Source organism: Petromyzon marinus, chromosome 2 (assembly GCF_048934315.1).
Source record: "Petromyzon marinus isolate PM22_M1 ecotype Great Lakes invasive population chromosome 2, UKy_Petmar_22M1.pri1.0, whole genome shotgun sequence".
NCBI classification, from domain to species: Eukaryota; Metazoa; Chordata; class Hyperoartia; order Petromyzontiformes; family Petromyzontidae; genus Petromyzon; species Petromyzon marinus.
This window is the reverse complement of record NC_133668.1, coordinates 11,672,001-11,689,092: the sequence shown is the minus strand read 5'-3', so window position 1 is coordinate 11,689,092 and position 17,092 is coordinate 11,672,001. Positions and strand designations below refer to the sequence as shown.

Here is a 17,092-nt window from a genome sequence, read left to right as displayed (position 1 = left end):
TTGAAGATCCACGACCCGACGAACGCTACCCTCTGAACCGACCCTCGACGCTTTCGGCGCTTCCCTTTTATCCTGTTCAGCGTGGCCTTGCCCCACCCTTTGGCTGCGCACCTCCCAGACGACTCGCTCCCTTGACCGCCCGAATCACGCCCCCTAGGGCCGTTCGTGTGCCATACCCATGTGGGTGGCAACAGCGCTCTAACCCCCTAGTGGTGGATATACCGTCATTATACTACCCCCCCTTTACAAAACACAACCGACCCCGGCTGTAACTAACCTCCAATAACAACATGAAAAGTGACCAAATGTAACCCAGCGGCATTAGGACTTGTCCCTCAAGTGAACATGAAAGTCACTTAAGAGGCTCGTTTTAGAGCGGGTCCTCGTCGCTGGGCCTCCAGGGACCGTTGGAAGTGGTCCTGACAGGTTTTTCCTCTCCGGAGGAGAAGGAGAATGAGAAGACGTTGGAGGAAGTCCGCCCCTTGCAGGTGAAGCTAGTCGCTCCGCGGTCCCTAAGTGCTGGGATCCTTTGGGCAGAGAGTCAGTGGACGCCTAATGGACAATGTCCCCTAGTCCTTGGCCTGGCTCACTGGGTGCGCCTGACACACAGCCCTCAGTTAGTGCAGACTGAAACCTTTTTATCCGCACTGTCGTGCGGATAAAAAGGTTTCAGTCGCAACGCATGCACGAACCAGTGCCTGCGACCGATCTGAATGCGTACACTCTGCGGGCTTGCTATCCTACCTTAACGATTATGACGGAACCCTGCTAGGGCTTGTACAGTTTCGGGGACGTACCCATCGGAACTTGGGGGCAGTGGAGCCAAACCTTATCACCCGGCTCCCATTTAGTCCCAGATTCCCGGAGAGCAACCAGCCATTCATTTGCGGCTTGCCTCAGGCCCGAATTCCCCCGAGAGGCTTCCCTAGCCTCTGACAAGTGCTTGAGGGTAAGGCACAAGGGGTCGGCCAGTTTCCTTTTCCCCAGCTCCGGATTCAATTGAACTTCGATGGGTGGATCATACTCCCTCCCATACATAAGAAAATATGGCGAGAAGCTGGTGAATGCGTGCAGGGCCAATCTGTACGCCGCCAGAACAACAGGACAGTGCAGGTGCTAGTCAGACTGATCCTCAGTGACCTGGTGACACAGCATGGATGTTAGAGTCCTATGTAGGCGTTCCACCATGCCATCAGTCTGTGGGTGATAGGGTGAAGTGTGGACTATTCTTATGCTCAACAGGCTGCACACTTCCTTGAATAATTTAAAATATTTTTTTTTGCCCTGGTCTGTAAGGAGACATTCCGGGGCTCCTTTATCCAAAACATACCCATGGAGGAAAGCATCAGTAATGGTGGCAGCCGACTGGTCCGGCACCGGCCAGGCCATCGGCCGTCCCTCTGGCGAGAAGGTTCCTTTGGACGTCCTCGGTCGCCGTGTAGACTCCCATTTGCCTTCCTTCCCCTACCCCCGGAGAAGGAAGCGCAGGCTCTTGGCGATGCTCCGTCTTCGGCCGCTCCGCCGTCCGTGGAGGTAAGGACGCCTGCAGCCACGTCGGAGTGTCGCTGAATGCTGAAGTGTGCCTCCAGGCACCGCACAATTCTGAGCAAAGAGAGGTCATCATCTTCCATCACAGGCAGCACAACCTGTAGTGTCCAGGCGAGCAAGAGCATCTTTTCCAGGACCAGCGAGTCCCTGCCGACCTGGTCCATCCTGGGGTAGGCTGACTTCGGTAACGCCAGAAGCGCGCTGCGAAAGGCGTCCCGGCCTCCCCCCGTCTCCGCGTGGCGAACTTCTGGCGCTTGTGCGACTGAGGAGCATAGATTAGCTCCATCTGAGCCAGAGCTTGGGACAGAGAGGGCTTGTCCTCTTCGGGAATAGCATCGAACGTCGCCAGAGCGTCGTCGTCGAACGCTGTTGGCAGCACACGTAGCGCCTCCTCCTCCGTCCAGTTGGATAGCTTGTAAGCGGCAGTAAATTGGCGACTAAATGCTTCCCAATTGCCGCCAGTTGCTGTAAATTCCTTGATGAATGGCAGCCTCTTCTTGAGTCCATGGTCCTGGGGTAGTGCTGGCGGCGGAATTTGCAATTTGGCAGGAGTTGTTTCCTTTCCTGCTATCCAAAATGGCGGCTGCTTGCGCTGCTTGTGTCCCTCCGGTTTCCCGCGCGCGGGAAACAGCAGCGGTTGAAGTACCGGGACGCTGCACGGGCATCTCCTCGTTGTCCTCCTGCTGCATAATGGCAGCTAAAGCAGTAATGGCGGCCAGGAGGTCTCCCATAACGTCTTTCTTGGTCCGGCGCTCAATCCTTGGAGGCGGCGGCGTGGTGAGGTTTCGGTCATCTCGTTGCATCGCCAGCATAACAGCGTCCCGCTCCATCTCCGGGTCCTGAGCACCCAGGGTCGATTGTGGGAGAGCCCCGTCGTCGTGGTCGTCCTCGTCCAAAGACGAACTTGGAAGTTGCTTCCTCCTTGTTAATATGAGTGGACTACGCTATCACCAACTATTATAACTCCTGACACCAGTTGTAGTGCTGATAAATGGAGACACACTTCGTGGTTTAAGGCAACCTGTTTATCAACACTGCCTTATATCGGAACTGGTTACATAATTGGTGTAGACGTATCTATCACTAGGTAACCCCTTATACACGAGGCTATTGAAGATCCACGACCCGACGACATGACCGGACCCACCGAACGTTACCCACTGAATCGACCCTCGATGCTCTCGGTGCTTCCCTTTTATCCTGTTCAGCGTGGCCTTGCCCCGCCCTCTGGCTACGCACCTCCGAGAAGGTTCGCTCCCTTGACTGCTCGAATCACGCCCCCTAGGGCCGTTCGTGTACCATACCCATGTGGGTGGCAACAGCGCTCTAACCCCCTAGTGGCGGATATACCGTCTTTACAAATATAAAGCTCCAATGCCTTTACATTGTGCTCTGAAACAGCCTATCATCTTTCTGGAATACATAAAATGAGTACGAAATGGTGAGGTTCCTTAACATCATACAGGTAGCCAAAAAGTGGTCTCCCTGCAGAGAAAATGTGGCTACTAACCATGGTGATGAGTACCACCCAGCACAGCCTGACTCGTGCCCCTGAAGGTGTGATAGAGCTATGGTGTGTAATGGTGTAGTGGGGTGTGCTGGTGCAGTGGAGTGTTCGTGCGGAGATACTGGAGGGTGAACACTCACTCAGGGCAGGGTTTGCACATTCTTTGTATTGTTCCGGAGTGCAGTAAGGAGCGTCTCCTGTTCAGAGTGGATAAAAACACACAAGCAATCACACAAGCTTGCACACACGCATCACTGCACTAACGACGCACACCAAACCGGTCTGGTACTCTTTAATGATACGCAGCTGCGGTATTGCAGCCATTCTTTATTCACGTCTGCTTAATGGCAAAAGGTTCCCATAGTAGTGTTATTGGTTTTCAGGAGCAGAACAGCATTGAAACCACATTAGCACACTGACACCAACGTGGTAATTGGATGTAGTTTTGTGTATGTTATTGTAGTAATCTCATTACTGAAAGAGACATAAAGCCATAACTTAGATTCTGCCAAGAACAGTAAATGAGTATTGAAAGTGCATTATTTACACAATGTGTGATTTAAATATATTTGTCTCAATATAAAAAACTTTTTGTAATCAATAACTTTGTTAACAATAATTTGCACTTACACAAACCAAATGTATCAGTTTCATGTCGAAAACTGTAAACTTTGCAAACCAAATGTGATTAACTTTCACAAATCATTCAAACTCTCAAAGTGTTTAATCTCATTTATCCGAAAGCACAAAAGTAAGTAAAAGAGGAAGTCAAACAATTGTGAATTTTGCTGCTGTTAACATGCATTTCATTAAATATTCACATGTGGCAGGAAGCCTTTCAAAGATAGAAAATATTATCGACAAATGAGAACTCGCTGCAACAGAGAAGCTTGACTGATTATATTATGGAGTCATGTTTTTTCAATCAAATGCCCATTTAATACAACTCCTCAGCAAGAGAGGACTTTTAAACTTGCTTCAAGTGTCACACGCTTGAGTGTGAATTTGTGTAACATACCTTACAAAAATACAAATGACTGGGAATAAACTAAGCTGCAAGCACGATCTGCATGCAGATAGTTTAATCAATTGTGCAATATGATCTGCATAATTCAGGTGTGTGTTTTGTTCATCTTGAATGCAACATCCTAGCACTAATGCATTTCAGCAATGTTATGTTCGTGCATGAGGCAATTTCATAATAATGGACATGTTATGAACAATACCCTTCCCTTCAAAGAGTTGCAATTCATTATTTATATGTTTTGTACATGGCAATACACGTTTAAAAAATATGGATATTCTTAATTGTGGCAATTTGCAGGGAACTTGGAGGCGACGATTGGAAACCGTTGGAGAATGACAGAGGATTGGCTGCGGTATAAACAATGAGGGAAAGTTCGAGAAAGGGGGCTTAAGAAGGATGAAAGGGGAGAGCACAACGAGAGGGGACGTTCGAGGGAAGGGACGAGCTTTAAGATCAAGAACAAAGCCCGGGCCTAGTGTTGTTGTCTATGTACTGTATATGTAATGAGAGTGCCATCTCCTGTATTATGTGGGGCGTTACTCATTATGCAGTTATGGTTTATCTCTGGTAGGGGTTATATCTAGAGCAAAGGTGAGGGGGCGGAGCCACCCGGGAAGCCTCTGGAGCATTCCCAAAAGTTCCAGGAGGGGCGTGGTCAGAGGCGGGGCTTAGTCGCCGGGGAGCATATATAAGCGGGGGCCAGAGCAAGGTGCGGGGTCAGTGTTCAAGATCAAGAGGAGCTCCCTGTCGCTGCTGCCCTGCCATCTCCATCGGCCATGTGGTGGCTCGACCTTCAGCCGCTCAGCCGCTCCCCAGCACGCCGTCAGCCAGCGGCGTGTCGGCGAGCGGGTGAGCACCGCGTGGCGTGGGGCAGCGAAGCCGCCTGGGCGGCGAATATTCTGTAGTGAGAATGATACAAGAGACAACCAAGCTGTACCGAAGATTTATTAATAAACGACTTCAAGTTCTTACTGTGTTGGAGCCACTTAAGTGGACTTTTTCTGATAGAGTTCTACGCAAGACACGATGTCTAAACATCAGAAAAAGAAAAATCCACCTGGGGCCACGGGTGCCGTTCTGATTTCACATACGTTGTCCGTGCCGTGTTTGCTAGGTACTGACTTTTTGTCGAGAATGCCGCTTAAGATTATTGTGGATCAGGAATGTCTCGAATTGCCGTCGGGTCGTAAATTGTGCTTTTTGTCATCGCCGCTTCCACGACCGGCCTCCTCGGATACAGTTCAGGCTTTGGTTGATGCCACCGTTATGGTTCCATCGGGTTCCCAAATGTTGATTCCGCTCCATTATCGCAAGAAAACCGCTTACGACGTCGGGGTGAATGGGATTTTATTGACGCCTTCGAATACTGCTACACGAGGGCTGACGTCTGTTTGTGCTCAAACCATTCTCAGAATGGGTCAGGCCCCATTTTTGAAGGTTTTGAATGGGGGCCTTGGAGATGTTATTGTGCCCGCGGGTACTGTTCTTGCTCACGCTACCACCGCATTTACCGATCGTGCGGAACATATGCCTGCGCAGGCTGTCTGCGCTGTCGGGGATAAATGTCCGTCTGATCATCGATGGATCGCCGAATTGTGCGGAAAGAATGCGTCCCTATTTCCGGCTCAGCGTGACGGGTTGCGTATGTTGTTGTCCGAATTTTCTGATGTATTCAGCAAGGACGACTTCGACTAGTGATGCTAGCCCCATTCGGTTGAACGATCATCATATGGGGCCGTCAGAGAAAGAGAGCATGTGGCGTGCCGTTGATGACATTTTTGCCGCTGCTATTATTTCACCATCCACTAGCCCATGGGGCGCCCCGGTAGTTTTGGTTAAGAAAAAGGATGACAACCTCCGGTTTTGCGTGGATTTTCGCCGCCTTAATACGGTCTCCGTGGCAGACGCGTATCCATTGCTTCGGATGGATGATTCCTTGGATGCTTGCACGGTTCTTCACTACCCTGGACTTCTCTTCCGGGCTTTGGCAATTGTCCCTCGATGAGTCTTCGAGGCAGAAGACCGCATTCTGTACCCCGCAGGGTCTTTTTGAATGTAACTGTTTGCCCATGGGATTGAATGCCGCTCCTGCCACGTTCCAGAGACTCATGGAACTTGTCCTGGCTGGGCTCCAATGGGACACTTGTCTTATTTATTTGGACGACGTCATTGTGTTCAATTGGTCGTTTGATGACCACCTCCTCCTACTGCGCGCTGTTTTTGAGCGCATGCGTTCTGCTAATCTCAAATTTAAACCAAAAAATTTCACCTCTTACAGAATTCGGTGCGATACTTGGGTCACATTATGAGTGCCGACGGAATTTCGACCGATCCGGAAAAGACGGCGTGTGTTCGTGATTCCCCGGTCCCTACGAGTATAGGGGATGTTCGGAGCTTCATGGGCTTCGCCTCCTATTACCGGCAGTTCATTCCGGGGTTTGCGTCCATTGCATGCGCTTACGGGCAGAAAATCAGAGGTTCCACTGGGGTCCAGATGAGGAGGCTGCATTCAATGCCTTGTGTGATAGCTTGTCTGACGTGCCTACTCTTGATCACCCCGATTTTTCGTCCCCCTTCATCCTTGACACTGATGCCAGTGACATGGGTATCGGGGCTGTCCTGTCGCAGGTGAAGGGGGGCGTCGAGCGTGTTGAGGCATATGGTGGTCGGGTATCTTCGCCGGCAGAGACCCGTTATTGTGTCACTCGTCGGGAGCTGCTCACGATCGTTCATTTTGTTAAACTTTTTCAGTTGGCACGTTGGTTGGAGTGCTTACAGGAGTTCACATTTGACGTCACCTACCGGAAGGGGACTCATCATGCCAATGCTGACGCATTGTCGCGGTTACCTCACGCATCTCGGTGTGTGTGCCGTTCCGGCACAAACCGCTGTTCTCGTCCGGGCATGTCTCGGCCGTTGGCCGTGTCCTCAGTTGAGACGCTTACGGACGATGCGCAGTCCCCCCCGCCGACGCCATGTTGCATCTTTCGCGGTTGCTGTGGATGCGGGAGCAATTCTCTGACTCATCTTTGATCTCTTTGCGTGATCAGGCCGTACTGATTTTGGGTGATTTGGAATCTGTTAAGGAGGGCCGTGTTTTTTTTCTTGGTGGCCTATTGATGTGGCAGGATTAAACGTCGCTCCGGCCGAGATTGGTTGTGCCAAGTTCTCTATGTGTGGGGTTGATCCGCACATTGCACTCTGAACGCCTTTTCCATCTTGGCGTTCAGAAAACGTTGCTTACCCTTCAGAGGATTATTGGCCGGGTATGACGTCTGATGTCATTGGAGTGCTCCGCTCGTGCACCGAGTGTGCCCGGCGGAAGTCACTCCGGCAGCGTTACATTCCGCCTTTGCAGTCAATCTCTATCACGCACGTCAATGAATTGGTTGCATTGGACGTGTTGGGACCATTCTCCGTGACGCCTCATGGGAATAAATTTCTTCTCGTTGGCAGCGAATATTTTTTCCGTTGGCCGGTGGCGTGGCCCCTGCCAGATCAATGCGCTTTATCCATCGATGATGGCATCGTGAATGGCTTTGTGATGGATAAAAGGGCTCCAGAAAAGTTGCTTACTAATCAGGGTAGGAATTTCACTTCTAAATTGTTGCGTGATGTGTGCACTATTTTGGGTACCAAGAAGATTTCGACGTCTCCCTACCATCCTCAGACGGATGGTATGGTCGAGCATCTAAATCGCACCTTGTCCGCCATGTGCCAGACTGTTAATGACCGACAGGTCGACTGGGATCTGTAGATACCCAGCGTCCTCTCTGCCTACCAGATGGCACCTCACGCTTCCACGGGATATTCGCCGTTCTTCCTCATGTATGGGAGGGAGAACGTGCCACCTGTTGATGTCCAATTTGGTTCCCCTGTGCTGCCTCCTAAGTCGACTCTTCCGGATTAAATCCACGAGTCCCTTCGATGTGTTTCCGAGGCTCGGGAGGCTGCCAGGGTGAATACTTATAAGACCCAGGCTCGGAACGAGCATTGTGCACGGAGGTCTAAATCGGACATGCCATGGTCAGTGGGGAATCGGGCGTGGCGTCATTGCCCGCAGGTGCCCGTTGGCACGTCTCCTAAGCTCCACAGACCATGGCAGGGGCCTGTTATGATCGTTTAAGTTTTGCGCCCTCAGTGTGTCCGTGTTCGTCACGGTCGCCGGGGTTGGTACGTTCACCTGTCACGATTGAAACCGTTCGTTGCTCCCATAGGGCCATCGTCATCCCCAAATCCCGGAATCCCGATGCCTGACGTGGCCAACAGGCCTGCTGCTCCTATGCAGGGTGATCTTCCAGAGTCTGTTTCTTTACCGCCTACAGCGCCCTTGATCGACATGACGGGAGGGGAAGAGACCGCTGTTTCATCTGGTCCACCTGTGCTGAAACCGGCGGTGTCGCCCGCTGCTGGACCGCTGCTTTCACCGGCCAGAGTTCCTGTTCTTGGGGCGCAATAATGGATATATTTTGCATGGCAAGTGAGCGGTGACGTCACACCTGTGATGTCACCCGCATGCGGAAGCGTTACGCAGTGTGCCTGCTGACGTCACGCATCCCCCCCCCCCCAACCCTCCGCGTAGGCTGTGTATTAATCCAAGACAAGAATCCAAGTCTCGGGCGAAGCCGGGTAGTAAAGCTAGCTGTGTATAAAACAAAGAGGCTCCTAGTACAGTCATCGGTGTCATTTCATGTACATCAATTAAGTCTAAAGTAATTACATTCCTGTATGTATAATAGTTCAATCAAAGTCTCAAATCACTGAGTGGTGCTCAACAGTTAATGGACTAAATCTGTTTTATTTTCAAATGACAACCACTGTAACTCTCCCATAAATGGTAGTAATTTTATGAACCCATGAGGGATGATGAGCTCTCATATCTCAACCAGTATTACAACGAACACATTTATGTTTTGAATTGAGTGCTTTACTACTGCAAATGATAATCAGAAAAAAAGTTTAAAGGAACATTGCATGATTTAATGAAATTACAACACGTGAAAATTCGAAATTCTCGTAAAGTTCACACATTTATGTAGCACCACTTCGCTAGAGAATGTCTTTAAAATGAACAAAATGGCATAGGCTTTATCCACACAGTGTGTGAAAATAAAATTAAGAATGTTGAATATGATAATCATACCGATGCAATTAAACATATGTAAGCATTCTGAGGTCAAACATTCTACCGTTTCTCTGGAGTTAAAATGATACATATTTGATGCAAATAGTTCAAAAGCCTTTAAAATTATACAAAATTACATATACAAATTAATTTTAAGCTTTCGTGACTGCAGGAATCCATACTCTTTGGTTCTTTTGGTAAAGTCACATAGGTATAAAAATAAACAAAATAAAAAATAAGATATCACGACGTTTCGATCGCAAGACAAGCAGTCGTCCTCAGGCAGAAAAAAATAATCCAGCAGTGCCACTTTACCGAAAGACCCAAAGAGTGTACCTATACTCGTTGGTTCTTTCGGTAAAGTCACGTAGGTAGAAATAAAAGAAAAGAAAACAAATCACGATATTTCGATTGCAACACAAGCAATCTTCATCAAGTGGAACAACCACAGCAAGAAAATGCTGAAGTAGGCGAGAGAGCTGCCGTGGCAAGAGGTTATATAGGTAAGAAAGGGGGGAGGCAAGGGGAGAGAGAGAGGGGGAGGGGGTAGAAGAAGGGGGAGGGGGGGGCTGCGTGAGCGCTAGGGGAAGAGGACGTGAGGCTGGGGGGGGGAAGTGGGCGGAGATAGAAGTGAGAAGCTGAGTGTGGGACACATGGATAAAAAAAAAATCTACTAGCAAACGGCAGGTAGGATGGAAACAACTACAACCAGTTAGGGCATTACCTGGTTAATAACATCCAATGATTTTTCAATTTGTATCCATCTTCTCGGTTGAAGTTATGTCTATGTTTATATATCTGGATGGCTTCATGAACAAACCTTTGATAGTTGCCCGAAGGTTTGTAGAGTACCTTGGTCTCGGAAAAAACAATATTATGTGAGCCCACAGCATTATAACAGTGGTCAGCTACGGCAGAGGTATTGGTTCTGCCGTGATTCAGATCTGCCTTGTGTTCGCGAACACGGTCCGAGACATGTCGTTTCGTTTTCCCAATTTAACTGCTACCGCAGGTACAACTCAGTTTGTAGACTCCAGGGTATTGCATGTCAGGAATGACATCCTTCACAAATGGGATTAGATCACGGATTTTGTGTACTGTATTGAATCGGACCTGGATCTTGTGTTTGTTTAAGATTTTGGAAATCTTTTTGGTAACACCTGCTATGTATGGTAAAGTGATGGTTTTTATTGGCTTCTCAGGAGATTGTTTCTCCATGGTTGTTGCCGGGGACGAAGAGTGAAGACATCTCGCTGCCGCTCCAGCCGTCAATGGGACCTCAACCCTCACGCCATCGCCGGGCGGGTGTTGGCTGATCCCCCTGCCTGGGACAGACGGCTGAGCGGGTCTGAGGGAGCGAAGGTGAGGGCAGCGGTGGAGATGTAGAGATGCTGTGTGCGGAGATGCTGTGTGCGAGGATGCTGTGTGCGGAGTCGCTGAGAGCAGAGCTGCCGAGTGCAGGATAAGTGAGATGAAAGGTAGAAAAGAGTGGGGATAAGTTAAAACATAAGTGACCGTATAGATAGTTATAGGAGTGCCTATGACTGGTGCAAAAAAAGTTGAATAAAGTGTAAGCAGGTGACTTGTTACAACGTGTCGGTGTGAGTAATTTTTGAAGACACTACACATGTGTAGTGACTGTGCTTGTCACTGTATTATGCCGATGCTTGCAAAGCCACGGCGGGTAATGTGTTGTCATTACGGGCAGCCCGGGTTTCGGGATGCAGTACCATCACTAGCGGGGCTTGGGTGAGCGCTGGTTGGGGCGGAGGCACCACGAGCAGTGCGGGCTCCCGGTGAGGGAGCGAGAGGGAGCGTCAGCCAGCCAGGGTTACCTTGGGGCATGATACGCTGGTTAACCTGCTGTCATGTGACCGGACGATATTGGAAGGGGGCCACCGGTGGACGGGGGCTGTGGGGCGGTCACGTGGTCCAAAGGAGCTCTCAGGAACCTACGAGAAGGAGCTCGAGAGACCTGGAAGGTCGAAGGACTGAGCCAGTCCCAGCCCAGGGGCATATAACGAGGGCCCCGTGAGGAGCTCGGGGTTCTTTGTGTGCTGGTGTTACGAAGATCCACGTCGGGGAGAAGAAGCCTCTAGCTACGTGGTCTGGGACCCAGCTTGTGGTCCGGACCGGGATAGCGAACCATGTCTAGTTCTGCCGTAACGTGGTTAGATGGGCATTCGAGACCCGAGTGTAGATCGTGTTGTGTTGCGTGTTAATGCGGAATAAAGTGTTGCTCCCAAGATAACGTCTGTGACTGAGTTGGACTCACTACACATTAAACCCTTTTTGGCGGTTGATGAAAATTCAACTTACGGAGAACTAATTTAACCCAGCGTAAGATACCAGTGGGTGGTGTCACCAGAATTACACCTGGCCGTCTTTGTCTCCCCAGCGTTTAAAAAAAAAATTCCTGATGACGACCGCTTGTGTTGCAATCGAAACGTTATAGTTTTTGTTATTTTCTTTGAACCTATATATGTGACTTTACCGAAAGACCCACAGAATATGAAAATGCAATAAGTCATATAGGCTGTGTTGACCTAGGAGAGGTTCAGGATATCTTCAGATACCAATTAGCAAGAGTGTATATGGCCAGACTTGAATTTGGGTGATTGAAATTGTTGTGTTGTGTTCATTCTAACCACTAAGATAATGCTCACAATGAGGGACTGTGAGTGCAAGTGTGTGGGTGTAACAACTTTGGTGAGCAGTAGTACAGCGGTTAGCGTGTTGTGCCATGAACATGGCAACCCGAGTTCGATTCCCGCTCACGGCCAACACGAGTGACCAGTCATGAACCTCCTCTAGGTCGACTCAGCCTCAAATGAGGACCAGGTGTGGTGTGTAAACATTGTCACTAGCGAGACAAAGGCGGCCGGGCGTAGTGCTGGCCACCCACTTCCTCGTGTGCCATGCCGGCCTTCATGGGCGCTTGCAAAGAGCACTTGCCCCAACAGTCTGTTAAGGCCATACGGCGGATCTTTGTCTTTGTGTAAAACTACTTCCCCCCCACACCCTGGTAGTGTAGTGGCTAGTACACTGCACGGCCTCCCCTAGGTCGACTAAGCCTTAAGTGAGTGGCTAGTGCAGTGAATAAATATCAGTACTGGGAAGACAAAGGCGACTGAGCGTTGTGCTGGTAATGCCACCTTCTTGATCATTGTGCCGCCCTTAATAGTTGCTTGCTGACAAAATTTTCCCTGGAGTCTGTATGGCTGTACGGAGAACTTTGTGTAAAACTGCTATTAAGGTTTATTTTGTTGTCCTTCCCCAAGACGGTTAGCTACGTAGAGTGCGAAAGAAGTTCAACATACATACATAATACCCACCAGGCATGTGCACCATGCGGCAGTTGCAGTTCTCCACCAAGTAGCGAGTCTCGCAGTCGATCTGGCATGCCGCGATGCTGTACGTGTCGAAGAATTCTGACTCGGGCGGCGTGTCCTTGCAGTCCCCCCATGGGTAAGGCAGGTAGGTGAGCTGGGCAAGTCGACAGAGGTGTCATCACCATCACCCACATGGTCATCATCAACATCAGCAGCAGCTCCATCATTGCCAGTATCTACTGAATACGACTACCCTCAAACAGCTTAGGTTCAGCTTATGTGCAGCACTCGATAGCAGATATTTAAAACCTATGGCTCATCAGCATAAATATTAGTCAGCGATGTATTACCTTAAATGCTGACAGTAGTCTTAATCAAGTGTCTTAAGGATGTCTCTATGCCTGCTGCCCCCTCTCTGCCTGTTGGCCCCGTGGAATGCTAATATTAGCAAACTCTAGATGTGACACTGCATGGGGTCGGCCACAAATTACAATTTCGATTTATATGCAAATGTTCTTTTTTATGAAAGGCTATGTGGATTATTGCCATGATTGAAGGTGGAGAGGTTTCCATTTGGAACAGTTTAAACCATGAACGCTACATGGACATGCTCTAGACATGATAATGCGATGAACAGTGAGGACAATAATCTTTTGATAACAAAACTCTTGAAGGCACAATGGAGCTTACAGAGTGTTCAGGCACAAATACGCTCATATGAGGACACACAAAACTTGAATCTGTATCCATGGCAATGCATATTGTACATTTTTTTATGTTTTGCCTACCTCGTAAGATTTATCGTGAGTGAAATATATTTTGTTTGTATTCGTTCATTTGTGCCTATATTTGGTGTTGCAAACATTTCGGTTTTATGTTTGTCAACTAGTGTGCCATGCAAAGAACGGCTGGGCTGAGTTGGACAATACTTTTTTTAGTGTTTCAAGGAATTCAATGTTTGTTATGTTATCATAATGAAAATAACTACAATAGTAATTCTTGCTAAGCAACTTTGTGCAAGTGCTACATATTTTACAGGTATTGCAAAATCAATTAATTACATGCACATGTATTTGCAAGCTCGATTTATTTTACTTGATTATAGATACATGGCAATTACCTTTAAAGGTGTGAAAAGTGCACCGAATTATCCGTATATTTATGAGCAAGTAATGGGAACACGACTTGAACGCTTGTCAGCACAATTTCAAATACTTACATCTTCTCACGAATGTGATCCAGACAGAAACTCATGAATTGTAATTTAATGAAAATTGGCACATCAGATGGAACTGAAGGTTTAATACAGTGAGGGAAAAAAGTATTTGATCCCCTGCTGATTTTGTACGTTTGCCCACTGACAAAGAAATGATCAGTCTATAATTTTAATGGTAGGTTTATTCGAACAGTGAGAGACAGAATAACAACAAAAAAATCCAGAAAAACGCATGTCAAAAATGTTATAAATTGATTTGCATTTTAATGAGGGAAATAAGTATTTGACCCCGTCTCAATCAGAAAGATTTCTGGCTCCCACGTGTCTTTTATACAGGTAACGAGCTGAGATTAGGAGCACACTCTTAAAGGGAGTGCTCCTAATCTCAGCTTGTTACCTGTAAAAAAGACACCTGTTCACAGAAGCAATCAATCAATCAGATTCCAAACTCTCCACCATGGCCAAGACCAAAGAGCTCTCCAAAGATGTCAGGGACAAGATTGTAGACCTACACAAGGCTGGAATGGGCTACAAGACCATTGCCAAGCAGCTTGGTGAGAAGGTGACAACAGTTGGTGCGATTATTCGCAAATGGAAGAAACACAAAATAACTGTCAATCTCCCTCGGCCTGGGGCTCCATGCAAGATCGTGGAGTTGCAATGATCATGAGAACGGTGAGGAATCACTCCAGAACTACACGGGAAGATCTTGTCAATGATCTCAAGGCAGCTGGGACCATAGTCACCAAGAAAACAATTGGTAACACACTATGCCGTGAAGGACTGAAATCCTGCAGCGCCCGCAAGATCCCCCTGCTCAAAAAAGCACATATACATGCCCGTCTGAAGTTTGCCAATGAACATCTGAATGATTCAGAGGACAACTGGGTGAAAGTGTTGTGGTCAGATGAGACCAAAATGGAGCTCTTTGGCATCAACTCAACTCGCCGTGTTTGGAGGAGGAGGAATGCTGCCTATGACCCCAAGAACACCATCCCCACCGTCAAACATGGAGGTAGAAACATTATGCTTTGGGGGTGTTTTTCTGCTAAGGGGACAGGACAACTTCACCGCATCAAAGGGACGATGGACGGGGCCATGTACCATCAAATCTTGGGTGAGAACCTCCTTCCCTTAGCCAGGGTATTGAAAATGAGTCGTGGATGGGTATTCCAGCATGACAATGACCCAAAGCACACGGCCAAGGCAACAAAGGAGTGGCTCAAGAAGAAGCACATTAAGGTCCTGGAGTGGCCTAGCCAGTCTCCAGACCTTAATCCCACAGAAAATATGTGGAGGGAGCTGAAGGTTCGAGTTGCCAAACGTCAGCCTCGAAACCTTATTGACTTGGAGAAGATCTGCAAAGAGGAGTGGGATAAAATCCCTCCTGAGATGTGTGCAAACCTGGTGGCCAACTGCAAGAAACGTCTGACCTCTGTGATTGCCAACAAGGCTTTTGTCACCAAGTACTAAGTCATGTTTTGCAGAGGGGTCAAATACTTATTTCCCTCATTAAAATGCAAATCAATTTATAACATTTTTGACATGCGTTTTTCTGGATTTTGTTGTTGTTATTCTGTCTCTCACTGTTCAAATAAACCTACCATTAAAATTATAGACTGATCATTTCTTTGTCAGTGGGCAAACGTACAAAATCAGCAGGGGATCAAATACTTTTTTTCCCTCACTGTATAGCATGACAAAGGCAAAGATTTCCCGTATAGCCTTTACAGACGTTTGGGGCAAGTGTTGTTAATGAGCATCTATGAGGACTTGGCCGCCTTTGAATTGTATAAATTGATTTCGACTCTGGAAATGTAAAATGGACTTTTAATTTGGGAAACTGGTTCCTACCATAATAATGTGGCAAATCCCCCCCCCCCCCCTTGCCCTTCCCCACTCCTTTAGGACAACAACTAGGAAAGAGCACTGCCCCGTGCTCGTTTGAGCATGGAAGCAGACAGCACATTTTCATAACATCGGCAAGTGGGCAGATTGCAACGTGTACAAAATAACCAAGTGGAGTGCAAGGGGCACAAAATAATACATCGGATTCACCATCGCGCTCCAAGTCCTCATGAGTGCATGACATTCAGCCTCTGTATATTTGTAATATTGATATTCTTGAACTCGTGTTTTCACGATAGACTTCATATTTTACCTAATATTTGTATTTGGACATAAGCAGGAAGTTATTTATCTTAAACTGACTTGAAGCAGCCTGCACAAAGTGAACACTCACCCGCTGCTCCTGGCAGGACACGAAGGTTTGGAAACCCGGGGCCACGCCAAAGCCAAGTTGGTCGATGAAAGGTGGCTCATCCTGACTGTGGATCTGCACCTTAATCCCGGCCTCGAACGATGTCTCGTCTGAAAGCAAATGGGGGATCAGGGCACGGGAATACATGGCGCTCACATAACCGCAGCAGCCACAGAGTCGATGCATTGGCACGTGCGCATGTACACTCACCGGTCTCGCCCCACACGGGCAGGTACTCGTCCTGCTGAATGTCCAGCATCATCTCCAGCCCGTTGCCCATGCCACCCTTCATGCTGGTGAGGAGTGGACGCCCATCCTTGCCCGAATTAAAAGTGTAGCACTTTCCGTAGCGGGTGTATACCTTGCTCATGCACACACGCACAGATAATAACAAATACAGTATGGTTTTGACATTAACCAGTGGTCGAAATTGGTAAAAATCCAACGGTACTCCATACCGTCACTTAACACTGAGAACATATACTGTCTTCTTTGGTTCTTTCGGCCACAACACGTTGTGAGAATTTGATTGTGTTATTTAATTTTATTCATTTATTATTTTATTCTCATTCTACGTGACTTTACCGAAAGAACCAAAGAAGATGAATCCTTGCAGTCACGAAAGCTTTAAATCGAAACATATACTGTCCTGTTACTTTTCCGAACGGTTCCTATTCCTACACTCCGGTGTTTCCGCAGAGGGCAAACGGCAGGACGAATCGGTTTCTTACTGGGGTCTTCAACATTTACATCTGGAGCACTGATGTTAACAAAATATGCTATTCGAAACCTTGGTAATGAAGGGCAGCGTTATGACTTTTCTTTTGCATAAGGGTTCATGGTCCATGTTAAAAAACAAAACAAAAGGACAAATTAGGTATTTCAGATAATATGAAGAGATGGATGGAGTGTATTTTTTACGTATATATTCCGATTTCTCTTACAGGTGACCTTGAAAAAAAAATAACTGGCAGAAGGCAATTGGGCCTCATGCCTTGGCTTTGGGGAGCCAGTTGATGGTAATGAACTATGGAACAGGGCTATGAAATGCACCGAATCCATTCGGCACATGTCACC

General features: G+C 47.9%; 1 protein-coding gene across 2 annotated transcripts in view; it reads right to left on the bottom strand.

Annotated features, from left to right (window-relative positions):
- Nucleotides 1-17,092, bottom strand: part of LOC116947419 (acid-sensing ion channel 1-like) — a 134,938-nt gene that overhangs the window by 16,705 nt on the left and 101,141 nt on the right. For both annotated transcript variants that reach the window (XM_032963125.2, XM_032963116.2), the window contains 4 exons: nucleotides 16,226-16,376; nucleotides 15,998-16,125; nucleotides 12,543-12,693; nucleotides 3,196-3,252 (listed from right to left, as the gene is read on the bottom strand). In XM_032963125.2, coding sequence (XP_032819016.1) covers nucleotides 3,196-3,252; nucleotides 12,543-12,693; nucleotides 15,998-16,125; nucleotides 16,226-16,376 — 487 coding nt within the window. The remainder of the gene's footprint in view (nucleotides 1-3,195; nucleotides 3,253-12,542; nucleotides 12,694-15,997; nucleotides 16,126-16,225; nucleotides 16,377-17,092) is intronic.